Below are 27576 nucleotides of genomic sequence, written 5' to 3' on the forward strand. Positions count from 1 at the left end.
CTGCCCAGCCAGTCAGCCCCCAGCCTATACCGGTATATGAGATTGTTCTGTCCTAAATGCAGAACTTTGCACTTGTCCTTGTTGAACCTCATGAGATTTCTTTCAGCCCAATCCTCCAATTTATCTAGGTCACTCTGAATCCTAGCCCTACCCTCCAGCATATCTACTACTTCCCCCAGCTTGGTGTCATCTGCAGACTTACTGAGGGTGCACTCTCTGTTGTCTTCCAGGTCATTGATGAAGACACTGTACAAAACCAGCCCCAGGACCAACCCTTGGGGCACTCCTCCTGATACCAGCTGCCAACTAGACATCGAGCTATTGATTACTACTCTCTGAGCCTGATGCTCTAGACAGTTTTCTATCAACCTTACAGTCCATTCATCCAGCCCATACCTCCTTATCTTGCTTGCAAGAATGTTGTGGGAGACCGTATCAAAAGCCTTGCTAAAATCAAGGTATACCGTTGCCACTTGTCTCCCTGCATCCACAGAGCCAGTCATCTCATCATAGAAGATAATCAGGTTGGTCAGGCATGACTTGCCCTTGGTGAATTCATGCTGATGGTTCCTAATCAACTTCTCCTCCAAGTGCTTAGAAATGGGTTCCTTGAGGATCTGCTCCATGATTTTTCCAGGGACTGAGGTGAAGCTGACTGGTCTGTAGTTCCCTGGATCCTCATTTTTCTCTTTCTTTAATATGGGTACTATGTTTGCCCTTCTCCAATCATCTGGGACCTCTCCTGATAGCCATGAGTTTTCCAAGATTATGGCCAGTAGCTCTGTAATCTCATCATCTGACTCCCTCAGCGCCCTTGGGTGCATCTCATCTGGCCCCATGGATTTGTATATGTCCAGTTTTTCTAAATAGTCCCTAACCTGTCCTTTCACCACTGTTGGCTCCTCACCTCTTCTCCAAACTGTGCTGCTGGGTGCAGTAGTCTGAGAACTGACCTTGCCTATGAAGAGTGAAGCTAAAAAGGCATTGAGCACTTCAGCCTTTTCTGCATCCTCTATCACAAGGCTGCCTTGCCCATTCAGCAAGGGACCCACACTTTCCCTGATCATCCTCTTGCTACCTGACAGACTTGTAGAAACCCTTCTTGTTACCCTTCACATCCCTTGCTAGCTGCAACTCCAGTTGCACTTTGACCTTCCTGACTTCATCCCTGCATGCCCGAGCAAATGCTCTTATACTTCTCCCTAGTTATTTGTCCATATTTCCACTTCTTATAAGTGTCCTTTTTGTGATTTAGTTTACTGAAGAGTTGCCTGCTAAGCCAAGCTGGTCTTCTCCCATACTTGCTAGTCTTCCTGCACATCAGGATGGTTTGTTTCTGCACTCTCATAAGGCTTCTTTAAAGTACAGCCAGCTCTTCTGGACTCCTCTCCCCATCAGACTGGCTCTCCAGGGGATCCTGCCCATGAGTTCCCTGAGTAAGCTGAAGTCTGCTTTTCTGAAGTCCAGGGTCTTTACTCTGCTGCTCTTCTTCCTTTCTTTCCTCAGGATCCTGAACTCAATCATCTCATGGTTGCTGCTGCCCAAGTTGCTATCCACTACTGTGTTCCTCACCAATTCATCCCGGTTTGTGAACAGCAGGTCAAGATGAGCATGGCCCTCAGTCAAGCACTCTAGCACTTGCACCAGGAAGTTGCCCCCAACACTCTCCAGAAAGTTCCTGGATTGCCTGCACACTGCTGTGTTGCCCTCCCAGCAGATGTCAGGGGGATTGAAGTCCCCCATAAGAACCAGGGCTTGTGATCAGGAAACTTCCACTAGCTGTTTGAAGAAAGCTTCATCCACCACTTCCTCCTGATCTGGTGGTCTATAGCAGACCCCCACCACAACATCACCCTTATTGTTCTTCCGTCTGCTGGCTGCATGTCCATGGAGGTCCCTTATTGCATAGCCAATCAATGCATTTTGGGTTCTGTGAGCTTTAAAGCAGTACATGTAGATCAGCTGAGTTCAACTGTACCCGTTTCTGTCCTCTCCTTTAAACATTCTTCTCTTATTAAAAGGGTTGCCTTTTGGTTTGTTGAATGAACTATATTCGTGAGGCAAGCCTTTTTGACAGACATGCTGCAAATTAGCCATGCATCCTCCCCAAGTGCTGCTCTGGTCCCTTTCCCCTGCCTGATCTGCTGTCCTGCTTTCTGACCCCAGGCCTGTGCTCCCTTCTCGATCTGCTGCTTTGCTTTCTGCTTTTCCCCCTGTACTCCCTGCTTGACTTGCTGCTTTGCTTTCTGCTTCCTGCCATATCTGCCACTGTACTGACTATCCCCTCCCTGATCTGCTGCATGTCACACACACAAGCTGCCCGTGTCACTTGTGGCACCCGTGCTGCAGGCTGGCCACACCTGACCTAGACAATGAAATCTGCAAGCAATTGTGCAGTGATAAATGCTTCCTTGTGGTGTATACGTGTAACAAGGAGCAGCAATAGCAGTGACGGGCATTAAATTATATGAGTCACTGGGTGGACACCAGTGATTATAAGGAAGAAAATGCATTTACATGGTAGTAGAGGTAGCGGTTGTCAGAACAGCCAGTGTCGAATTCTTTCATATTAGGACTCAAATAATGAGAAGGTCAAGACGCATTGGATCTGAGAGCTTGGAGCTATTCTAAGGACAATGGTCTGGCAGCAGACTCTCAGTATTCTGAGAATTTGGGACATCTCTAGCACAGATGTTCCTCTGCCTCCTGTAAAATACAACAGAAGACATGATTTCCTTGATTCCCCTGTTTCTCTTGACTTTGCACAAGAAATTGTCTCTCCTGCTTAATTTCCTTGCACTAAAATTGTATATTCTGATCTGAATCCAGTAAATTGGAAGCTGCAGCAATTAATCCTTTGATTAAATTAAAAACCATCTTGGTTCATCTCTGAGATCATGGACTAAACTGGTTCCTGGGACACGATTATAGGAACGTGTGGTGCATTTGGAGTAGCAATCCTGCTGTGGGTTCAGCAGAAAGCACTGTTGGTATGTTTATAGCACTGAGGCTGCACTGTAATCAGTGTAAGGACCAGCGAGCTCTTTGCCTTTGTGAAAGCCGACTGTGGCATCTCACTTCGAAGCTGTGCTTAGGGTCATGATGGGAGGCTCCTGGGGACAATATTCTGTCTGTCAGATGAGCCAGGAGTGGGGAAAGGGGCATTTGACATTTGATTGTTCTTCACAGCTGGTGTTAGCTGCTCCTGCTGAATTTGCTTTTGATATGGTGCCAATTGTTTCCATCTGCAGGTGGAAAAGCGTTTGGAGCTGGTGAAACAGGTTTCCCACAGCACTCACAAGAAGCTGACAGCATGTCTGCAGGGCCAGCAAGGGGTGGATGCCGACAAGCGCTCAGTAAGGGGCTCATTTAAGACTTCCAGCTGCAAGCAGCCAAATGTTAAACACAAGATGTGTCTGGATTGGGGCTTTTTTTTCCTTAGCCCAAGTGAGGTGTCTTTTGCATCACGGGGAGTCTGCAGAAAATTGAAATGTTGTTTTTCTTTTTTCCTAATTGCATGTAGTTCTGTGTGTGTGTGCACTAGTCTGTTGGGAGCAGGACAAATGTGCACATAAATAAAACTGTGAGAGGTGTGTGAGTAAATATGCTGCGCTATAGAGCATGATTTCGGATTGAATCCACCTTTCCTTTCTTTTTGTCAGCATTATGGCTATAAGCCCAGTGGGGTGGAAGGAATAATGCAGAATGAAGCAGAAGTGAAATGCCATGAGTAGATCTTCTGCTGCCAAAATGTATAGGGGCTGGCCTGTTCTAACTTTCCTACCGAATTGCTTAATTTATACCTGTATTGGTCGGGGAGGAGGACTGGGAATCCTGTGCCCATCGAGATCTTTTCTCCCTGCATGGGTTTACCTCTGCCCAGTGGGTAGCATGGCTGTTGCCACCCACACTTCCTACAGAGATTGGGGTTGTAATTTAGATTCAGGTGCTAAATAAAACCTCTATGCAGCATTCATACTCCCATATGTGGTGTTTAATGGCAGTCAGCTTGAGCTGAGAACCTTAGATCTGGCTGCTTCCCAGAGCTCGGGGGGGGTTGGCCTCGGGCTTTGGTTTATTTAACCTTTTTTGCTATCTGTCCTGAGTTATCTACCCTGTAAGCTATGAACAGTTGCCTGTTTGAACTAATTAGCTAGTATGCCAGCTAGCTCAGGTCTGGACAGATGACAGGTTTACAACAACATAATCAACTCTTACATTGGTGTAAAAAAGAAGACATAGCATAAACCCCTACAACTTCACCAAAACCAGTGTAGAATTAACCCTGACAGAATCAAGGATAAAACTACACCTGTGTCAATGACATTTGCCTATATCGTATCACAAGTTATCTGCTTAATAGGTAGTTACTTGGTTCCCTGTCACATAGAGGTAATTGCACCTTTTGTGTGCAACTATCTTTGAAGAGCTCTTTGTACCATCTTGTCTAGGCCCATAGCCAGGATTGCTCTGCATATGCCATGTCAGAGTCCTCTTCCTACCCTCTGGCATGAATTTTGCCAATCATCTGTGTGCTGTGTGCTTCCTTTGCAGAAAAAGTTACCTTTGACGACACTGGCCCAGTGCTTAATGGAGGGCTCTGCCATTCTAGGGGACGACTCCCTGCTTGGGTAAGCTACACTAAGGAGGCTCATCTCTCCAGAGGCCCAGGAGGCCTGACTCTCCTCTGCCATGCACCTTGTGCCATTGCTGTTCTTTGTAGATACGAAATACCAGCAAGGCAGAATGGCTACCTAGGCTCTTATTCCAGGTTGCCCTTGTTTCTTCTATCTGCCTTAGGGTGGTTTGGGGCTCAGTGGGGAATAGCATTCCCACAGGCTGTGTCAGCATACTCCTCTGGTCACAGCTTGCTCCTTCTGCAAAGTGGTTTTAGGAGGCCATCACCCTATTGATGTGGGGTGGGGCAAATCGGCACAGCCCATGGCCGAAGCCAGCAGGGGCCAACCTTTTTGGTAGGCAAGTCACAAATTAGTTCTGCATCCTCCCTGAGTGCCACTCCAGTCCTCTTCCCCTGTTTGATCTGCTGCTCTGCTTTCTCCTCCCATCACTGTGCTGCTTTGCTTTCTGCTTCCTGCCCTATGTTCCACTGTACTACCTGTCCCCAACCTGATCTGCCATGTGCCACACAGTGGCTGCCAAGGCCACTTGTGGCACATGCGCCACAGGTTAGCCACCACTGTCCTAAGCTATGATTCCTTGCATTTGGGAGATCAGCAACCAGAAACCTGCTTGGCCAATACCTTCCTGCTGTCCCTCTCAACAGCATCCTTTCTATCCTGTGTGAGGGTGTAGAGCCCAGCCATTCTACCTGCCAACAGATGCGTCATGCTATGCCCTTGTCTCTCAGTACAATGCACCTGGAGACATAGAGTGGATGGAGTTGCTGCCTTCTAGTTCCCCAAACCGTATATTATAGCTTGTCCTCCACTACTGCTAGCTCTCACCAGCTGCAGGGAGCCCTAAAGGAGAGGTGCCCTCAGGATGACCCTTGGGTATCTCCACAAAAGAATGTGAGTTGTGCCTGCAGTGGGTATTGTTGCCCTTCATACCCAGCCCCTACCTGTGTGCAGCACACGCTTTCTGAGACCACACACTTGATCATAAGGTCTTGTTTTCGCCCTGCCTTCTCCCCCTGCAGCCTTCCTTTTCAAGTGAGAATGTGTTTGTGTAGCCAATGCTTTCTGAACATACTTGCATTGAATCCCAGCCTAGTGGCCTGGGCTTTGTGAGCAGAAGGGTCATTGTTGTCTTTGCTGCTGAGCTTCTGTGCAGTGCATTACATGTTTTTCTTCTTTTGCAGGAAGATGCTCAAATTATGTGGAGAGGCTGAGGATAAATTAGCCCAAGAGCTTATCAATTTTGAGCTGCAAGTAGAAAGGGATGTGATTGAGCCTCTGTTTGTACTAGCAGAGGTAAGAGGGATCTGGGCACTGGGAGGGAAGCTGGGGGCTAACATGCGGCACCTAAGAGATTGCGCTGGCCAATGTGGGGGAGCAATTTTGATGAGCTCTATAGGGTGTACTGGCTCACTTTCAGCCAAAGGCCACTTCTGTGTTGGGTTCTTTTTAAGGCTTGGTTGGGGGAAAGTTGAAAGTGTGAGAGAAACATGGGAATTCCTTTAAAAAGTGATTGGGAGGTAGCATGCATGAACCGTAAGTTGTGCGCTCAGCCTCAGAATTCCTCTTCCCCGTTGTCTGCATCAGATGCTCCTCTAGAGCTTGAAATAGCTCTATCCAGGATCACGGACAATGTCTGACTGAAGACAAAGCTGGGAAGGGCTTGCACTGTCCCTTCCTCTATTGAATTTGCAGAATCTGAGGCCTGAAGATAGTTCAGTGGATATATTGCTGGAAAAGGGGGTATGGGTAGTGCTGGTGACCAAAGCCCTGCTTTAAGCCTGATTTTTCCATATTCTTACAAATGAGGGTATGAATTTGCAGGCCCAGGCCTGTCTAAGCTTATGCTCGTGGGACTATTCCTTTATTCACAGAGGTACACGCACTCAGCACTGCCCACCACTTGACACACCCTCCCTAAGTGCAGGAGGAGAGAGAGATCTTTTCTAGGCCAGTTGGCCTTTGGTTTCTCTATTAAAAAATGAGGCCAGTTAGACCTACTTGCCATGATGAAGTTACTGCCAGTGACACCTGGGGTTGTGAGTTGCATGCAGACAAACAGTTCCTTTCAGATCAACCTCTAAACTTTCACCAGAGAGTTGTCAACATAGAATTTATGATCCAACCCTCCTACACCACTGGAAACAGGCCCTCGGGACATCACAGCCCATGTTTAGATTCCTGTGACCAGGTGTTGAGAGTCTCCACGTCTCCCCCAGGTTATGTGCTCACAAGTGGGTGGGTGCCCAGTGTTCAGACTTGAAGATGGGAGATGAGATTTTGACACTTCCTACTATAATAAATAATAAATACCTGTCATTGTGCATATGTGTTTCTCCCAGGCTGTTTTCCCCCTGCTGTTCACCAGCCTTTATGTTTATCTTTTGTTTATCTCATTACACTTTCAAGTACTCTATGAATAATTATTAAGTAGTCGCACTATATATTAAGGTCCCATTTGTAAATAGTTCATGAAGGGTTAATAGAGAATGAACAACTGTCTTAACCAAAGCACTTGTTGCAGATGGTTATAAACACATCAGTAGAAGATATTGCTAGAGTCCTGCAAGCAACTTGCTGTTCTGCTAGATTTTTCAATAACCAGCAATAATTCATTAAAATATCTATTGCTTATTAACCATTTATTACATATTTATAAGAGGAATATGAATATAAAGTATGCATAATGATGATGATAATCTGTGTTGCTTAAAAGGGACACAAAATACCAGTGACATTAAAGAATCAAATTGAATTTGTGGTGTTTATTTGCATTATGCGTCAGTTAGCTTGGGCAGTGACACTATTGTGATTTGTTTTAATTTTATTTCTACTCATTTTTGCCTTGTGTTTCTTGGGACGATGAAGGTGGGTGCTGAGATTAGATTCAAGGCTGTGGGGAAGTTGTTTACATACGTACGAATGCATTTTCAGGATCCAAAGTGTGTTTTTTTCAGTCTCACATTTTTAATTTCACAGAATTATTTTTTTTCATTTTCCAGTCTTGCAAACCTCATTGAGTTCAAAGTGTGATCTCCTCTCCACCAGCATAAATAAAAGAGACACAATTAGAATGTTTTGCATTGCCCAAGTGTAAAAATGATTGGAGAGAAGGGCTGGATCCTGTGTTTGGCTTTAGTTCCAAAGTCTAGGTCGTTTAATGACGGGGAAAAAAAAACAGAGGGCTTGTTTACACATAGCTGTGACATCAGTACTATATCGGCAAACCTATTTCAGAGAGCTGCAGTTTATACCAGCAAGAGAGGTTTTTTGCCAGGTGGTTTTAAACCAGTTCCCCAAAGAGGAAAATCTGTGCAGGCCAAAGGAATTATTTTCAGCAATAATTTTCTACTTCAGTAGTTCTCAGCCATTCAGGGTAACCCTCCATCACTTTTCTGAATTTAGCATCATCCTGGTTGAGAACCACTGTTGTACTTATCTCAGTGCTTCTCAGTGAGGGTGCAGCCACCATCACTGCAGCCAGGGGAAAGAGCTGCATGGGGAGTGTGGAACCTAACTGTGAAGCAGCTAGAAGGAGCTCCCTCTCCTGCCAAAGCCCTTTCCGGTCTGGCTTTGCACAGTGATCCTGGAAACAGAAGTTTGCAGGGTATTTCCACCTGCTGGCAGTGTGGCAACCTGTCTGTTTTCTGTAGGTTTTCCAGCAACTGCACTGCAGCTTCCACCACCATGTAGAACAGGGGCAGGCAATTATTCTGAGCCAAGGGGTGCTTACTGAGTTTTTGGCAAGTCATCAAGGGCTGCATGATAGGCAGCCCAGGGCAGATTAATATTAATTTTCTAAATTTTTTAGGGGCTCCATGGGCCGGATAGAATGGCCTGGTGGGCCTCATCTGGCCCCCGGGCCACATTTTGCCCACCCTGATGTAGAACTATCCAGTGCACCTCTGTGTCCAGGAGGGCTGTGCAGAGCTGGACCATCAAGATCTATGCAAGGCTTGAGGGGCCGTTTTACCCGGTTGTGGCAGCAGTAGTGGCACCAGTCCACAGCACCCCAGTTGAGCCCTAGTAGTCTACTTCAAGGCTTTTGTACCCATACACTTGCTAATTAAGGAGGCAATTTGTAGATGTGGATAGACGAAGAATGAAACTTCTTTAAAATGTGTGCACAGGGCTCTCACAAGCCCATCTTAAAAGCAGGAATTATTTGGGGATTCAGAGAGTATTGTCCATAAGTACTTGTCCCAAGTTTGATTTAACTACCCTTGTGTTGGATCTCTTTCAAGAGCTAATGATATGCTATGTTCATTTTCATTGCTTTTAGCACTGTATGGATCATGCTATTCTGTATAAAGCAACTTTTGTGATTTTTCGACATAGTGTAATAGAAAGATTGTAGCTAGGTCACATGACAGAAATGCTCCTCTCTAGCTAATGGCTGTTTGTCTGTCTGAAGAGCTATGGCATACATACTGAATGGACAGAGGGGCAACAAAGCTTCGTGTTAGTGGCCAATTGCATTTCAAGGGGAAAGATCTATTTATCAGAGAAACCCAGATCCCAGACACCTGGAAAGAAGGACTGTTGAAACAGAGACATCAAAATTGCTGGGATGGGCACCCAAAATAGTATGGGTATCGAGCCACTTGGAAGGAGAAATCAAAGGCATAACCAGCTCTCTCCTTGGTAGAGAGGGGTTGGGGGATTATGCCGACTACTGAAGACTGGAGGGGAGTGGGGAGCAGAGTTTTACCTGCCTTGGGTCTCCATACTCTGGCAGCAGCTGCTACTGCTGCAGCTCCTGCTGTCACAGCGTAGGATCAGGCTCTTTGCACGCTTTCTGCAGCAACCCTGTGGAGCAGGCTCCCCAGGGTACACCCCGGTGCCCTGTTTGCTCCTCTGCGGCCCCCCCAGATTTGCTACTGTGTGCAGGGCTGAACCTCCCAAGACAAAGTCTTTTGGGAATGCCATTCGGGTATCCCCTCTAAGTTGATGCTCAGAATTGGTGCCTCCCCTCCACCCCCCAATTACCCTTCTGGAAGAAATATTAGCCATATGCAATATTAACTGTATGCAAGTGCCTCCAGGGAGAAGTTCCAGATTCTGAGAGTCCCTAAAGAATAGATAGTACAGTAAAGTTGAGAGAGTGGGGGTGCTGGCTAGATGACATTTAGGAGGTGTCTTTTGGGAAGTGGCGATCTTTGGAAATTCCTACATCTTGGTCCACAGCTGGCAGTGCTGGCAGATTCAGGAGGCAGGCTGGTCTCTAAAAACTGCCAGCAGTTGCCAGGATACCCTGAAGTACTGTCAGACAAGATAGACGATGAGAATTTGTGTTTTTGATTGCCTATGGTAAAGTATGATTTTAGGGCAACTGATAACTCAGGCTTACCTCTTCTTCAGAAGGGTAGACCTCTCATTTTATGGCACCCACGGGGGAGACTCCTGACACTAAGGCTTGCAGGGGCAAGTAGTCCCAGGGCTTACCTTAGTTTGATCCTTGAGAGCCATTTTTCCATCCAGAGAACAACGAGGAGAGATGGGGAGCTCCCTGACAGCAGGGTTTGTGACAAGGGGAATAACTACTCATAAGAATGCATCAGCAAATCTTCTGTAATTGTTTCATGTGTCCACTCCTGTAGTGGACACGTGAAACAATAAGTAAAGTTAAACCACAGTGAGTGGTTTACACCATAAGTAAAGTTAAACTACAGTGGTAATTAGAGGTAAGATATTATTATGGTTTAGCTTCCACTTTCTCAGTGGGTTAACTGCTTTGTTTTTCTCTCTCCTACCCAGCTTGCCTCCCTCAGCAGTGCCCTCTTTTCCCCTCTCCCATCCCTAACCTTTGTATTCTAATCATGGCTTTCTGTTTAGCAGCTCTGCTTCCTGCAGTCCCTTCAATAGCCTCTGATGAAGTAAGCCCTACGCTTACAAAAGCTCATGCTATACATCTCTGATTTAGTTAGCCTGTAAAGGTGCAAATCTACCCCACCTTCTGCCCTGACTTCAGTCTAATATGGCTAACTAGCTCTCTTACCTTCCACTTACCACAGGATAGAGAGGACAGCTGAAATAGTGACAGCAGCCTTACCTGGGGGCCTCCCAGGGCTGCAGTGGTGACAATCAGGTGTACAGATCCTGGCCGGTAGCCAGAGTGTGGTTCTGGCCAGCAAGGCTCCAGTTTCAGGAGGTGCATGCTGCTGCCATGTGCACCACCTGGGGTTTTTTCCCACGCTTTTTTTTTTTTAGATGGCGGGATTTCCCAAGAAGGAAAAAGCTGTATAGGGCAATCTCCTGGACCTGCATTTCTCCAAGCTCTGTGTACCTTGCACTGAGGAGATGTCATTTGTTTTGCCCTGGGGGCTGACAGATGTTCCCTATGTGTTTGGGTGGGGGCCGTGGTTTAGTATTTGTGTTCCAGTGAGTGGATTTTGCAGCAGTGTTTTGCTTGTACGTCTTCCCAGCATTTGCCTGACCCAGGCCTGAATCACAGGGTGCTAGGAAAGGACAGGCAGTCAGAATACCTTACTGTGGGGTTTATCTCCTTTTGTTCTGGTTCTTCGATTCATCTTCTCTTTTGTCACTACAGGTGGAAATCCCGAATATCCAAAAACAGAGGAAGCATTTAGCAAAATTAGTACTGGACATGGATTCCTCAAGGACAAGGTAGAAAGCATCTCCTTTGTCATTCTCCATCCCCCTCCAGCTGACTGCATTGTGCAGATGTCTCTCTGGGCAAATAGCAGCTCCTGTTGTTTTCATTTTGTTTTCTTTTTTAAAAAAGGGTCCCTGAGCAACTTTAGCTCCGGTTTGTAAGGGTGGATCAAAAGCTGGGTGGATGGAGGGAGTGTGTGGTATACTCAGGCATCATAGTTTGGATAGTAGTAGTACAAATTAATTCCCTTCCAGTCTTACTTCTTTGTCTCAGTCTTCAACCACGGTGACCCCATCCGTGGGAGCAGTGGGGGTTTCAGTTTTCTGCAGTGGGCTTGGTGACATGCAAAAGGCCTGAGACTCCCATCAGCCTACTCCACCCAGGCTGTCAAAGCCTTCAAAGTTCAATAAAGTAGTAAGGCTCCATTTTCCTTTTGGTTTTGTGCCATTCTATCAGTCAGGGTCAGGGTGAAACGATCTTGTCCACCAGCCTCAGGTTTTACCACTCAAAGCATAGTTTTGGTGTTCTGTCTAGAGCAGCCTGTGGGGAAGTTGGGTGTAAAGCAGTCATTCTCATCCTTTTTGGCTGGTGAGCCAAATGGGCAGTGCCCAAGCTGGCCACAAACCAGACACAGCTGGTGGTCCTGATCCAGCATGGGGCCATCATGGCAGAGCCCCATCTGGCCACATGGAGGGGAACAAGGGGCAGCCCGGCTCCAACCTGGCCCCTGCGGGGGTGAGGGGCATGGAAAGGTGTCTCCCAGCCCCAGTGTGGACCCCTGGGGGGAGGGGACTTGATCCAGCCCCATGGGGGCTGTGGGGGAAGGGGCATGGGCCAGGCCCAACCTGCTATGTAGGACTTGTGTTTGGGGAAGTTGGCAGCGGAGGAGGATGGCCATATGTATTGTTAGCGCTCCCTCACCAACACATTTTCCCATCTGTGAGGAGCCCTGCAAGCTGGGTACCCATGGCTCCGTGGGCCCCATTTGGCTGGTAGGCCGGAGGTTAGCATCCCTGGTGTAAGGGAGGTGGCTTTACTTAGGACTGTTTCATGTAGGGTTTCCTGTCTACTCAGGTGTTTATTTTCAAGTGTCTACTTAAGCTCTGCCTCAAGGTGCGAAGGCTGAGCTGGTGTCTGTAATAGCCGCTCATCCCTAGTGTTTTTGATAATAAGTTCACATGCATCATTCGAGTGCACAAGCTTCGAGCTACACTGTTGTAGTGTTCATGATCACTAGAAGGACATGACAAGGACTGTTGATCCATTCTTCTGAATGAGATGAGCAGATAATAGGTCCGGGTCACGTCATCAGCAAGAAAATACCCTGGAGTCAGGCTAAGCAGTGAGGCGGTATTTCTGCTGCTGTCTGGAAAACATGCAGATTCCTTTTCTTACAAGTGTTTTTCAGAAAAGAGCTATCTTCATTTGCTCTTCGCTTCTCCACTGTGGTGAATTTTTGCACAATACTTAAGCACACATAGCAAAATAAGGCTCCTACTGGTGTTTATTAGAGTGCTCCTAAGCACAGTCAGAGGCACACATGGGACAGCATGTTCTATCAGAACCAAGCATTTCAGGAGGTTGTCATATGACCAAAACCACAGGGTACTATGGGGCTTCCTGGAGGAGTTTTTGAATATTTAATAAGAGATCAGAGAAGTGAAGGAATTAGGCTGGATTTAGAAGGAGGTTATCCAGATTAAAAAAATTATATGAAAAAATGTCCTGCTTAGACTTTAAAAAATTTAAAAGCGGGGGGGGAGGGGGGGGGCGGCTGCTTCCAGCTCCAGCTTTGACTAGGCTGTCTAGGGTCACGTTCCATTTATAGAAGGCCGGGCAGTGTGGCCCCAGCTAAGCCTTGCCTGTCGTGCAACCTTATTGTGCACGGCAGTAACACTCTCCACCATGCCGCGCTGCTCTGAACAGGCTCCCTCCAGAACTGGAAGTAGTGTAGCAGTATTGGTGCAGCACTGTGGGTGGGCTAGTTAGTCCTGTTGAGTGCTGGTGCTAATTAGCCCACCTGCATGCCAATTAGCCTGCACAAGGGTGGGTTTGAGAGTGCTGCTGCCTAGCACAAATGCATTTGCATGCTAGATATGGCTTTATTTTCCTGTAGAATTGATAGGGTGGGCAGGGTTAGGGTCCAGGTTTGTTGCAGGGCAATGTGTAAGCTTTTTTTTTTTAATCATTTTTCAAAAAGCATTATCTTGATCTTTATACTAGGATCAATATCCTACCCGCTTATTCTAGTGCATCTCTTTATTTCAAGCCAGAAGCTCTGAAAACCACTTGAAACCTTTAGAAATACCTCTCTAACTGCTGAGTGGCTGGGGTCCCCTCCCCAAACCCTGAGCTGTAGGCTTTCTGGGCAGAGGTCTGATACTCAAGGGGTGGAATTTGGAGAGACCCAAAATGAATACTCTGAGACGATGCTGGAGTACACTACTGCCTGCATCAGCAGCTAAGGAGTCTCCTGGCACAAGGGGGGAGTACTGGCCCACCCCAAGGGGCAGGGGCAGGAAGTAGAAGCTGGGGGAAGGAGGTGGGATGGAGGCAGGGAGTGGTACCAAGACTGGGAGCCCTGGGGCCCCAGGTTAACCCATCAGGGGCTGCATGCCTCTGTTGGACATGTAGGCCACCAGTTGGACAGCCCTGCTTTAGAACATCCCAAGCTCCTAAAAAAGGTCTGGAATGAGAGAGAATGAGAACAAAGGAGTAATCCACATCTCACCACCTTCTGCACTAGTTGTCAGTGCACTTCTCCAAACTGTACTTCCCATTATAAATAAAAAGAAGTGTGTCCACATCAAAACCAAATGCATCCCAAACCAAGCCTACCAAAATTAAATGCTCTGCCACACACAGCTGCAGAAAATGAGCATGTGGGAGATAACTGTTGCATTGCCTACTGCAGGCTGAGAAGGTGCATAGAGACTATGGTGATGAGGCAGTATAAAACTCTGAATGGACTAGACAGAGAATGAAAGACGGCATAAAGTTGCAGTTCCTGTAGAGTGATAGCTCTGGGGACCTTATTCCCAAACATGGCCTATCAGTATAACTTCAGTTCTGTTCTGCTGCTTGAAAGTGGCAAAATTGTGGCCTGCCAGAGTCAAAAGGAAGAAGTCCTAGAGGACTATGTCACTGCTATGGAAGGCCCTGGGTTGGTTCTGGAGCATTGGGGCACAGCTTCTGTGCCTCTCAGACAGGACTGTTGTGTTTTAGATTCACAAAGTTTCGATGGGTTTGTAAGCAGATGAGATGTCTCTGCAGAGGAAAAAAAGCCAGCTGCAGTCAACAAGATTTTACCCTCCAGGGTTAATTTCTACAGGTACTCAATCAAGTATTTTACAGCTACAAGACTCTGGTTAGTGTTCAGTCCAATCCTGTGTTCCTAGGTGAAACTCAACCTTCTTCCCTCTGTCTGTTGGGCATCCACTTTGCACCAGTTTTACAGAGGTAGGAAGCTGAGCTCTAGTTAATCCATTGGTTGGTTGTGTTTTTTTGGGGAGGGGGTGCTAGGTAGTGTCCTTTCATATTGTTGTAGAGAGTTCTCAGAAGATTCCCTTCCAGAACATGTTAGTTTTAATTTACCTTCTACTCAGAGGTTACCTGTTCAGACAGAAGTAGTATTTCTAATTTTTAATCAGCATCTTAGGCCCAGGCTCTTCACTGAAATCATTGAATAAATCAAGATTAGAACTGACAGTCTTCTCAGTGGTAATTTTCTACACTTGTGATTCATTTCCTGCGTGATGAGAAAAGAAGGGCGGTGGTGATCTTGCAGCATTGCATTACGGTTCTAACAGCCTGTATCTGGGCCGTCTCTTGCCTGCTTGCCCATATGGCCTTAACACCTCTGGGCTTGCTTCTGTGGAGTTTCACTCTCCAGACATGAGCACTTTGTGTTTGACCAATGCAACCTCCCACTCCTCTTCTGCATAGACCAGTGAACTGCTGTAACTTAAAACGTAGTATTTACTATACAGTTGGAGGCAGCAGCTTCTTGACATCTCTCTGTTGTGACTATCACAAATAAGCCTTTTTGCTTAGCAGGAGTCACTTGAAAGGAAATACCGGGCCAGCCTGTAAGTGCCACTGAAATGCTGCACTGGCGTAGCCACAACGCGTTTGTCGAAGTGTTGAGTAGGACCCTGGTTACGGGACTTTGTAGTGAGGATCTCTGTCTCCCCCATGACTAAGCTGAGACCAAAGTCCTTCTGCTGTTGGAGAAAACTTGAATCAGAATTTGGGGGGACGTGGGAGGATAGAATTTGGATTCTTCCATACATTTGGCTCAGACTGACCCACTTTTTGGTGGACTGGAGAAAAGGCGACCTTCTGCCACCTGTCCACCCCAACCCACTTGCCTTCCCCCCTCCCCCCTCCCCCCCCCCACATAGCTTTGGGTCCCCTTTCCCCACATCTCCCCTATTCTCTCCAACATCATCTCTCTAGGATCCAACCACCTCTAACAGAAAATAGAGTAGAACTGGATTCCCATGGGATCCCCACAGCCCACCTAGACAGAGGATTATCAGAGAGACTGTACTGGGTATTCACTGAACTTTGGCTTTCAGAGGGTCTGAATCACACAGCATTCAGTTTAGTTGTGAGTGTTCAGCCATGGATGGCCCCACGGGCTATTTTATGGAAGGAAGGAAGACCACAGGCTAAAATATCACCTGTGATAAAGCCACCATGGATTTGTTTCTGCTCTTTCCTTTGTCTTCATTTTTCTTTTTGTAATAACTGAGGACGTTTCTGGGTCTTTAGTGATCCAAATGACTGTCTCTCTCCCTCACATGGATTAACTACTTGGTAGGGCTTTTGCTGTATCACTAGCTCCCTGAGGGTGAAAGCATCAGAAGTTCCCTAAGCAGTGATTCATTGGTGTGAAACTGCCTGTGGGGCTTGAAGCCTTGATGGACAAATTGTTTTGGAGCAGTGTGTCACCTTCCTTTCTAATGTCACCTTCTGGATAAACAAAACCTGTTCTGCTGCTAGAACAGTTGCCTAATTCTAGGCTATTGTGTATAGCCAATTACTGTGATTTAGAAGTCTTAGTTAATGAGGGACAGAAATGCTTCCTGGATCCCAGCACAGATTGGGTTTTGGGAGCTGGTTTTGCCTTTTTCATTAGCTTGATTGGACAAGTTTCTGCCTTGCGCACACTCATCATCCCGACTCCTGGGCCTTGTCACATGGGACGCTTAGCATGTATTTTTTTGTGCATTGTATAAAGCATTACTGTGAGTTGCAACTTGTTCTGAGCAGGTGCATGGTGATGCCCACTCTGATCTGGACAGGGGTGGAGCTGGCTGTACAGTTGGCAAACAGGTGTTTGTCCATCCCAGCACCTGCACTGCACTGGAGCTGATGAGAGCAACCCATGTTACCTTTGCAGAGCTGTTCTACAGTAGCTGAGCATATATTGCCATATTTACCCAAATCCAAGACAACCCTGAATTTAAGATGATCCCCTAATAATTTGATTCCCTACATGGAAAAATAATTAATTTGTTATCATTTTACATGTATAGAAGATCACTACTGGAGGGTCATCTTAAATTTATCCTCCCCCACCTGCAGTGGGGCAGGTGATGGGGGGGTGAGTAGTAAGAGGGCAAGAGGTGGGGAGGTAAGTGGTGGGGGCAGGCAGTGGGGGAGAGGCAGAGGAGGAGGTGGTGCAAGGAGGCAGTGGGGGGGGGGGCAGGCAATGGGGCTTGATTCCTGCCCCTTGCCCCCCTACACCTTGCCTACCTGTCCACCCCTACCCACTTGCCTCCTCCCACTCCCCCACAGCCTTGGGTCTCATTTCCCCTCATCTCCCCTCTGCCCCACCACTTAGCCTTGCTCCAGAACTGACTCCGGCTCCAACTCCAGCAAGCTCCATCCCCACTCCAGCTCAGGGCACGTAGCATGCGTTTGCTTGCTCCAGCCCCATAGCATCAGCAGCAGCAACATAGCAGCTCAGGCCCCAACTGTCACCCTGCTGCTACAGGGCTGGATGGGGGGATGGAGCAAACACATGCTCCGGGCTGGAGCCTGCTAGAGGCAGAAATGGAGCAAGGGTAAGTGGCAGGGGGCATAGGCGGCTATCAGGGTGGGGGGCGACAGGAGAAGAGGCAGCAGGGGAGGTGGGGAGACTCAAGGCTGCAAGGGGGTAGCAGAGGCAGTGGGGGGAAAGGGGGCAAAAGGTGGAGTGGGGGCAGGCAGCAGCTGTGGCTCCAGGCCCAACCCCAGGCCGGGGCTGGAGCTACAGCATCTGCCTTCCCCCTGCTGCCTCGTACTGGGATCCAAGATGCTAAATGGGGAGAAAAACCTCGTCTTGGATTCGAGTAACTACAGTACTTAACACTATCTGGAGATACTCCTCCCATGAAAAGTACTAACTTTGCTATGATACAAAGGCACTTAGCATGTGTTTTACTGCTTGAACACCCAGGACTGGTATTTTTAATTGCAGTTAATGCATCTTAAGTATAACATGCAATAGCCCTAACCCTTGCAGCTGTGCTTAGCTTGGGACCTTTTGAAATTGGACAAAGGTAGTTCTGCACTGCCCCAATCACTTGAGCATCAATGGGCCAATATAAACCCTTGTATAAGTGAACATAAGTCTTCCCTTGTGGTTATTATGTTCTCCAGGGATTGCTGATATGTCCTGCGGCACAGCCGTGCCCCAATGTATCCTTGCCCCAGGGGACAGAGCGAACCAGGAAATAGCACTGTGCTGACTACGCTGCACCCCTTGAGTATCAGACCTCTACCCATGAAAACACAGTGCTCCTTAGTGTGAATTGAGGCTGCTGATGTGGAGAACAGGTAGCCCACAGATCTTCCCCACTACAAATTATCTCCCTCTGAAAGCAGGGGTTAGTGCCGAGACCAGCCCATACAAAGTCTCACAGCAGAATAAGGATCATCTGCTGTTGGGTGCTTTTTCTGCTTGGCTGGTGAGGCAGTTCCCCGTAGTAATGCAGAGTAGTCAGCTTTCTACTTGTAGCACTGCTACTGGGGGTGGTGGGCAGAGCAGAGTAAAAACTGTGTGGTTTCTAGAGAGGGAAAGAACAGGAGGAAGACAAAGAGAAGAAAGGAGAAAAAGCAGAGAAGAGATAAGGACTGAGAGAGAAAGGGGAGGAAGAGAGTTGGTTGGCAAGAAGAGCTTGCATCTGTAAAGACTTTTCTGGACAAAATGTCACAGTAAAAAGAACAGTTTTTACAGTGAAAAGAACCCAGCCAGCCTATAAATCTGTAAACTCCAGCCTTTGACCTCTGGCGCTGGGTCAGGCCAAAAACTAGTCTGGGTCACTCTGTTGCCTGTAGGGACAGAATGAGCATGATTTGCCACAGAGCAGTGCTGCAGGTAGCAAAAGATGTCCTGTGCACCCAGGCCTGCTTGTGAGGCTGCCCAGATGCACCTGGGGGCTACTTAGCAAGGACCTGACTTTCTATTTGTGGTGCAGCTTTTGAGAGTCACTCTTCTGTGTGTTACCTGGGGCTCTCCTAAACCAAACTCACCTCATTGAAATGATTGAGCTCAGCTACAGGCAACTTGGCCCCCTCTGAGGCTAGAGATGCCTCAAGAAAAAATATTAAAGTGATGTTGTAGCTGTGATGGTCCAGGAGATATGCGAGAGGCAAGAATTTTTGTGGGTGATATTTTTATTGGACTAATGAATGGCTGAGGTAGACAAGCTTTTGGGTATTACAGCACCCTTCCTTGGGTCTCTGGAAGGGGGGGAAATGCTGTATTGTAGAAAGACTGAAGCTTGTTCTTTAGTAATTTAACCATGGCACTTGTAAATGCAACAGCAATATCTCTTGGGCCTGAGCAACTTAAATTCAGTCAACTCAAGGAGGCCTGTAAGGTGTCAGAGGCTTGGATGTAACTGAATGGACAAATCTTTGCGGGGTGACTGCCGCCTCGTTCATGAGTCCCCAAACACGACTTTCAGGCCTTGATTTTGAAAAGGGATAAGCATGTGGATAAGCATGATGAACCTATCATGCTGGAAACCCAGGTGTGCTAGTAAAGAGGTGATGGAGCTGTCAAATGCTGCAGCCAGCCAAGGCACATCTGCATCTCCATATCCTTACAGTTGGAAAACAGAATGCTAAGAAAGGTATTCGCTTTTTCTGAGTGCCAAGGATGTCCTGTTTAACACGGTAGCTGAAATGACAGGCCCTTGATAGACACTTGAAGTAAGAAAAGTCCTGCTCAGATTAACAAAACACACCATTAGTAATGGTGAAAAGGAAACCCATTCCAAAGGGAACTTGCAGGGGACCTTGGCCAGCTCCTTAAAAATGCCCAACTCATTTAGCAACCTATGCCTCCTTTCCAAAAGTGAATAATGTACCCCACAACCTGTTGACCGTCAGTGAGTTTCAGACTCCTAAGTGACTAAGGGTATCATTTTAAAAAATGCTTTAGTTACTTAGCAGCCTAAGTCCTCTTGAAGGCCAGTGAAAATGTTACTTGGTTGCTTTTGAAAAGGTTGCAGTCTAAGAAAAGCTCTCAACTTAAAAGGGGTCCCTGGTGGTACTCACCACCTTATGTAATTAGAAGGTAGGGACAGATTAAACCAATTATAGAAATTGAAAGTGGGAAGACTTAATGCATTTCTAGCTGATTTGTTGTTCACTGTTTTCTGTGTCTTTTCTACCCTGCTGAGAGCAGAAACTAAACTGTGGTAATTTAGCAACCATGTCATTCCAGTATAAATTTCCCTTATTTAGTTTCACTTAGTGTGAGTTAGAAGTAGACATATGAAATGGTTACAGCAAATCAGCTGACCTACTCATGAGGTCAGCTCTCCCCACCTTCCTTTTTAAAGTGGCATTATTGTTTCATCTAACTACTGGAGAAAATCTTGACAATGTGATTCCACTTTCAAAATTGATGCTATTGACTTTGTGCACTTTGCTAAGTTTTTTACTATGAAATCGGATTGTTGGGGTCCACTTTCTAGCAAGCTTTAGGAAACAGAGGAAGAAAATGTAACACCTGGTTTTTCCTGTTCTGCAGCTTCTCATATGTTCCTTGTATTGTGGTGTCAGGGCATATGTTTGGCTTGTTGTTTGTGTGCATGTGTTCTCCTTGAAAGGTTTGTGGTTAGTATTGTGGGCCTTAAACAGGCTTGGTGAGAGAGGCCTAGATGCGACTTCTGGCCTTGTGAACAGATTCAGGAGTTAAAGTCTCCCAGAGGTTAATCCCTCCCTGCTTGTTAGTGAGGGGTTAAACTGAGCAATGTAGAAGCCAGTTACTGGGTAAACAGGAGCAGCAAACTGGGGAAATTGTGGTGGGGAGTAAGTGTTGCCTTTTGCCATAGTACAGTTGTGTTCAACACTTGTGTGGAACAGTAGTTGTAGCCATTCATGGATGTGCCGTGTTTTCTTTGCTGCCTGAAGCCTCAAGGGGTTTTCTGTATCCGAGGTACAGGTTGGTAGTGATGCTAGAAGAACAAGTACTAACAATGCAGGGCATCAGAGCCTGATGGGCCTTTGGAAAATGATATTTGAAGAACATCAACATCTCAGCTTCAAGAAAAAATAGACTTGATGACTAGGGAAGCAGAGACAGTGGCTAGCTAATAGGTTTCATGGTGTGTAACCACCAGAGATTAACAGGCTAGTAAAACAATGAGAGAGAACAGGATTGGGGGGAATTCAGCACATTTGGAAATATCCAATTCTTACCAGATTCTCAGCATGGAAATTGCAAGAGAAGTCTCTGAAGATGCAGCTGGTAAAGTGAAATGGAGAGTTTTATGGGATATACCAGAGTGTGGCTGCACAGCTCAGTCTAAAAGATTATCAATTTATCAGCCATGTCAAGAAAGAGATCTCCAAGCATCCAGATAAGACAGACCATTTTTATGGTGTGTCCCGTGTTCAAAAGAATGGTAGGAGTGTACTGCAGGGGCAAACAGACAACAGGATGGTGCTCCTGTTGATTCTCTTCTTGAATCCAAAATATGAAAGATGACTCTCAAACTGGATAGATTACTGAAGTCAGTGGGCAAGGTCCTGCTGGTGACAGTGTACATCAGCACTAACAGTATAGCTTTATGGGATATCTGTCACATTGGAGATGGCTTCAGAGAATTAAGAAACAGTTTGAATTAGCGGAAGGTTAGAGTGGTTTTCTCAGAAATGTTCCTTTCCCTATGAGCAGAAGAAAGCAGAAGACAGGAGATTCTGGAAATGAACAGCCAAGTAGGAAAGTGGTACCTGGTTCAGGGGTTTGGTTTTGTGGAATATTGGGCCATTTTCTATGAAGAGAGTGAGCTTTATAGTTTGGATTATTTTCACCTTAATAGAAAGGAACCCAGTCCAGTAGGAGACAGAACTGTTTAAATCAGCATGTCCAGAAACTCTGCATGCAAAAGTTTTAGAAGAGCTGGCCAAGAAGCCTTTTGTAACATTACAGATGATTGTTTTTTGTCATTAATGCTCATGAAGTTCCAAAGGACTGGAAGAAAACTAATGTAGCCATATTTATAACGTATTTATAGAATGGCCTCTGTAATGATAAGCCCATTAGCCTGGCATCAATCCTGGAAAAATAATGGAGGGCTCAATTAATAAAAGGACTCAATACAAAAATGAGAAGGAAATATAATTTATGCCGGTCAAGATTAATTTAAGGAAAATAGATCTAGTCAAGCTAGTTTGATATCATTTTGATGAGACAAATGTAGCTGTAAAAGTGTTGCTGTAGTATTGACACTTAGGCTTCATAAAGCATTTGAGTTAGTACTGCACAACATTTCATCTAAGAAACTAGAATGTGCCACATACTGTATGGGTTAAATCTGGCTAACTGAGAGGTAGCAAAATATGCTTGCAAATTATTAAAAAGTGCAAATACAGTAAGAACTCCTCAAGTGAGTGTACTTCTTGCGGTTCTTGGCACTACGTTATTTCACATGTTTTGTCAGTTATCTGGAGGAAAACATCAAATTATTACCGATGATGTTTGCTAATAATGCAGGAATTGGAGAATGAAGACAAGGGCAGGTCACTGATCTAGGTTGAGCTGGTTTGCTCAGTAAATTAGATGCAATCAAACAATAAGTATTTCAACTTCTTTGAATGTAAAGCCATACATCTAAGAGCAAAGAATGTGGCTCATACTTACAGGTTTTGGAGGGGAGTACTATATTAGGAAGCAGTAACTCTGAAAAGGACTTGCTGACCATAGCAGATTATCAGGCAGACATGAGCTCCTAGAGGGATCCTATGACTAATACAATCCTTGGATGTAAAAATGGGAAATGTTGTTTGGGAATAGGAAGGTTACGTTGTCCGTGTATTCAGTGCTGGTGTGATCACTACTGAAAGACTGCAGTTCTGGTGCCAATTCAAGATCCGTATTAATAAATTGGTGAGGGTTCAGAGAAGAGGTACATGAATGATTTATGGACTTCATGACAAGAGACTCAAAGAGTTCAATCTATTTCATTTATAAAAGGCAGGATTAAGAGATAATTTCATCACAGTATATGGACAAACATAACTTTTGACCATTTTAAAGGGGGAAGGAGGCTGGCACTGGGGAGCAAGCTTCAGTATTACATTGTAACTGCTGTGGCTACATGCTCCTGTAACAGGGCAAGTCAGCTACATCGTTTTAGCTTTAATCGTGAATGAAACAGAGTGAAAGAACCAAGGATCTTACTACAGTTGTACCATTATAGGAGCATGCAGCTGTAACAGTTGTTTTCTAACAACCTATACCAATATCATCTGCCATAGTTATGGACAGATGGTACAAATAATATTTAAGTTCCTACAAAGGAACAGAATTAATGGAGGACTCTAGCAAAAGGACTAAAAATAAGGTGCAAATATTTAACCATGTGAAGAATTAACAAGGGTTGAAATGGATTCTCCATCCCTGAAAGTTTTAAATGCTAGATTTGATCTTTTTCGAACAGAAATGCTCTAGTTCAATCACAGCTGCTGGACTTGATGCAGAAACTAATTCAGAGAAGCCCTATGGCCTGTGTTGTGCAGGCGGTCTGTTCAGATAGTCCCGTCTGTCCTTAAAATCTGTCTATGAGTTTTGCCTTTTAGACTCTGCATTTGATTTTAAATCCATTTTACAATATCACCCCAATCTCCCTTCTCTAGGATATTGTTTCTAGGGCAGGCCAGCCCAGTGTTTTGTATGCACTGCCTGATCAGTACCCTTGAAAATTAACTAAGCCATACTCTCTGCCAGGCTGGAGAGCAGGAAGGCGCTCTGCCAGCTGGCTGGGATCCCTTCTGTCATGCTGAACTGGCACATATTGGGCAGAGAGGAGCCATCTGCCTTTTTAACATAGAGAGGCAGCCCATGGTCTCTGCAGGTCACTCTCCATCTTGAGCCCTGTGCTAGGTAAGACCCTGTGATCTCTGAGCTGCCCCCTCGTCAACAGCATAAGGAGGGTAGACCTAAGCCCACATGCTTGAGATCCCAGAAGGCCATTCCCTTTCCATGAGGCCCAGCCCTGCCACTGATGCCGTTTCCGTTGTCTCTCCCATCAGGTGGCAGCAGTCTGCTAAGTCGTCGGGTTTGTCAAGCAACCTGCAGCCATCGGGTGCCAAAGCCGATGCTCTCAGGGAAGAGATGGAGGAAGCAGCGAACAGAGTGGAGATTTGCAGGGTACCTCTTGCTCTCTCTTATCTCACAGCAGCACAGTCTGTAAATGCTCTCATATCTCTCCTTGTGAACAGGGGAAGTTTAGTAGGGGTCAGGATCCTGGGGAATCTGGCACTTAAATGTTCAGACTTTTGCCAGCAAGCAGGGAGTTGGCACATGTCAATGATACCAAGGGATGTGTGCTGCTCCCTGCATTCCTGGTCTCAGGCACCAGCATGAGAAGACATTTGGCCTCAGGCTCCCTCACTTACTGCTGCCGGGACAAGAAGTGGCCTCAGGGAAAGGAGGCCTGTCTTGTTCATCCACGTGCAGCTCCAGAGCCTATCATTCACTACTTTGTTCAGCCTGGGGAGATCCCCTCCCACAGCCTGCTCCTGGAGCACCATTACCTTGTGTTCACAGTCTTCAGATACCCACTCCTGACCCCACTCTGCTATCCCTGTGTGGCTTGGAGAATCTCCTGCCTGCTCTCACCTTCCTCAGCTTGGGGAGTCTCTCCCTGATCCTTTCCCCTCCTCCGGTTCCTCCCTCCATAGTGCACACAGCCTGGGTATGGGAAGGAGTGGTCTCCTCCTCACATGCAGGCATAGATGCTGGGATGAACTCCAGAGCAGCTTCTGACTTGATGTGTCCTGCCCTGGTTGTTAGCAGCACATCCAGGCTGCTGTAACAGCACAGTGTTCTAAGCTGCAGCAGTGCAACGTGTTGTTTTGTCAGAGTCCTCAGAGGTAATCAGTCTTTTTTCTCTTGAGGTTTAGTTGATAAGTCAGTAAATGCAAATGGAAGTCAAAGACCTAGACAGAGAAGGTCTTTTTACCCCTCTGCTTCATTCCTATCCTAACTCTCCTGGCAGTGTTTGCAGATAGAAAGCAAACTATTCCTGGTGTCCTCTATCCTTGGGGGTGTGGCAGGAGATGGGTGCAAAATTCAGCGCCAGTGTGAACCCCAATATATTACTGAGGGAGAGGAGGTACAGTGTAGCCCAGTGATGGCCAACTTTTTTTAGACAAGGTATCACAAATTAGCCCCGCACCTTCCCAGAATGCCACTCCTATCTCCTTCCCCTGCCCAATCTGCTGCTCTGGTTTCTGCTTCCTTCCCTGTGCTCCCTTCCACATCTGCTGCTTTGCTTTGTGCTTTCTGCTTCCTGCTCTGTCTGCCACTGTGTTGCATTTCCCCTTCCTGATCTGCCATGTGCCACACATGGAGGCTGCCCTTGCCATTTGTGGCAAACATGACACCGAGGTGGTCACCCATGGTCTAGAGGCAAAGGCTCAGGGGTGAACATTATTAGATCTGAGGCCCGGTGTCTGCTTTGCACAAACTGAATGCAAGACCGGCTACACCACTTCCCTGTTCTGTGACTCTATTTCAGTATCTTGAAATTGTGGATAGTGATGCTCAAATGTTGCCTCCCAGCAGGATATGGGGCTTGGTTTGTTATTTTGGAACATTAGGTGCGTTGGAAGGGGACACAATGTTGTGCAGTGAATGTAGTGCTGGACGGGGACTCAGAACACCTGCTTTTTTGCTCCTGGCTCTGCTAATAGTTGATCTGGGACTTATCACCTTGCCCCTCCTTCCCTCCCCCACCCCCATTTCTTCCCTCAGTCTCTCCATTTCTAAAATGAGGAAACTGGCCCTCACCTCATTCCCACACCACATTGATATGTACTGATGAACGGTACAAAGTAAGAGCTAGGTATCATTTTCTTGTAAATTGGTTTGTAATCCTTGAACAGAGTAAAGGGTGCTTCAGAAGCTCAGAGGATTAATATACACCTTTTGAGTGTAAGAGTTAAAAGTATTAAGTTTCAAAAACTTTTAACACCCACACAGGTCAGGACTTGTGAGCATTTCTCAGAATCTGGCCATTTTATTTTAATGCTGAAATGGAAACCAGGCTGTCTTCATTTTGGTCCTACAAAAGCACATACCAGCTCACATGGTGGAAGGGGTGTGACTGTGTATATTCAGTAATTCCAAACTAGCCTAAAGAGCTATTACAACAGAATTGCCATTTGCTACATGCATAATTTTATTTGGATAGTAGAGGTGATCAAAATTTATATATCTTTAAAAAGTACTCATGAGCAGTGTCACCACTTTCAATCGTTTACTTAAAAAAGGGGGGATATCTTTCTTTTTTTTCTAAGGTCTAAAATGTAAATAGGAAACTCAGAAAGTTGACATACTGAAGTTGAATAGACATGTGGCTCTGCATGTCAACTTACTGTGTAATCTTTTCTTCTGATCAGTAGTTTTGCTTTAACTGCACCCCTTCCCCCCAAGAATTACATAATAAATCACTGAAACTGTGTCAGTGTGCCCTAGGGTCTGGGGGTAAAGCCTTATAATTAACATAAACTATGAAAAAATCTTACTGATGAGTTCTGCCCTTTACTGGTTTTTGCAATAATGTGCTATATATATAGTGAAAAAGACAAATAGGGGGGAGGCGGGGAGAAAAAGCAATGAACCTTTTTTTTGATAGTTTAGGCTACATGTAATCCTTCCCTTAGGGAGCATGGAGTATTTGACTGACCAGTTGCTGCTTCTAACAAGCCTGCTTAGTATGAAGTTGTTGCGAACCATTGGCTAATTATAAGCTCCACATGGGGATTGTCTGTGTGCGTGCGTGCATGTATGTGACTGTGAGAGAGAATGAAACCTTGCACAACCAAGTAAAGTATATACTAATTGGTTTGGAATATGTTCAGTATCCAGGGCAAATATAGACATGATTGCTGCACAGAGAATACAGCTTTCCATCAGAGTCTTTTGTGCGTGGATCCATTTTTTCTTTTTCCCCAGAGCTCTTGTGGTATGGAGTCATTTTACTCTGTCCACATAAAGTTGCTGTTTTGAGATAAATTATGGCTTTTGTCAAAACAGACACCACATGTATTTTCATACTCTTTGCATGCTTAATGCTGATTTTGCACATGAGAGTTTAGCTTTATTCCAAAGTTTATTTCTTTAAAGTAAGGTTGTAAACAGTCAGTGGCTTTATTCTGATTGGCCCATCTGATTGTGTATGTAGTTGTGGTAGAGGTCAGTGAGTTACTTGAATGTAGGAGGAGGATCAGGATTCACGTTAATTGCATGCTTTCCTGAATTAATATGGTCATGGTCCTAATCTTGCACACTAACTTATTACCAGGAGTAGCCCCACTGAGATCAATATTTAGGATAAACACATGTGTAAGTGTTAGCAAAATTGGGATCCCTGAGTGGAATTACTGAATATATGTGAAAACAGCGACTTCTCAATACTTTGCCATAGTCGAGCAATGCATTTGTCTGTTTGATCTACCTGTCCATGCATTGCACTTTGCATGAGTCAGAGGAGAGCTGCCGTTAATCAAGCAAGGGAGTACAAGGGCTGTTCCTGATTATCCCTAATGCACATTAATAATGGTTTACTTACATTGTCCATTCTCATATGGCCAGTTTCCATCCCCCTAGCTCATGTCTGCATCTGAATGCATGTGTTATTTTGTTCAGGATTTTTGTGCATCTTTCCTGAAGCCAGAAGGCCACATGGGTCTGGGGGCAAAGCCTTATCATGTTTGTTATGAACATGGTTTGAAATGTGTCATTTGTTGATGCTGTTTCTTGCTGGCATAGATATCTAAGAACTTGCTGGCATAGATATCTAAGAACTT

The 27576-nt window shown here is 45.9% G+C and overlaps 1 protein-coding gene across 11 annotated transcripts in view; it reads left to right on the forward strand.

Annotated features, from left to right (window-relative positions):
- The window catches only part of ARHGAP44 (Rho GTPase activating protein 44), a 180063-nt gene that overhangs the window by 109285 nt on the left and 43202 nt on the right, over positions 1-27576 (forward strand). For all 11 annotated transcript variants that reach the window (XM_019485736.2, XM_019485731.2, XM_019485734.2 and 8 more), the window contains exons 3-7: positions 3252-3356; positions 4555-4631; positions 5822-5933; positions 11188-11264; positions 23794-23911. In XM_019485736.2, the coding sequence (XP_019341281.1) occupies positions 3252-3356; positions 4555-4631; positions 5822-5933; positions 11188-11264; positions 23794-23911 (489 nt within the window). The remainder of the gene's footprint in view (positions 1-3251; positions 3357-4554; positions 4632-5821; positions 5934-11187; positions 11265-23793; positions 23912-27576) is intronic.

Source organism: Alligator mississippiensis, chromosome 8 (genome assembly GCF_030867095.1).
Source record: "Alligator mississippiensis isolate rAllMis1 chromosome 8, rAllMis1, whole genome shotgun sequence".
NCBI classification, from domain to species: domain Eukaryota; kingdom Metazoa; phylum Chordata; order Crocodylia; family Alligatoridae; genus Alligator; species Alligator mississippiensis.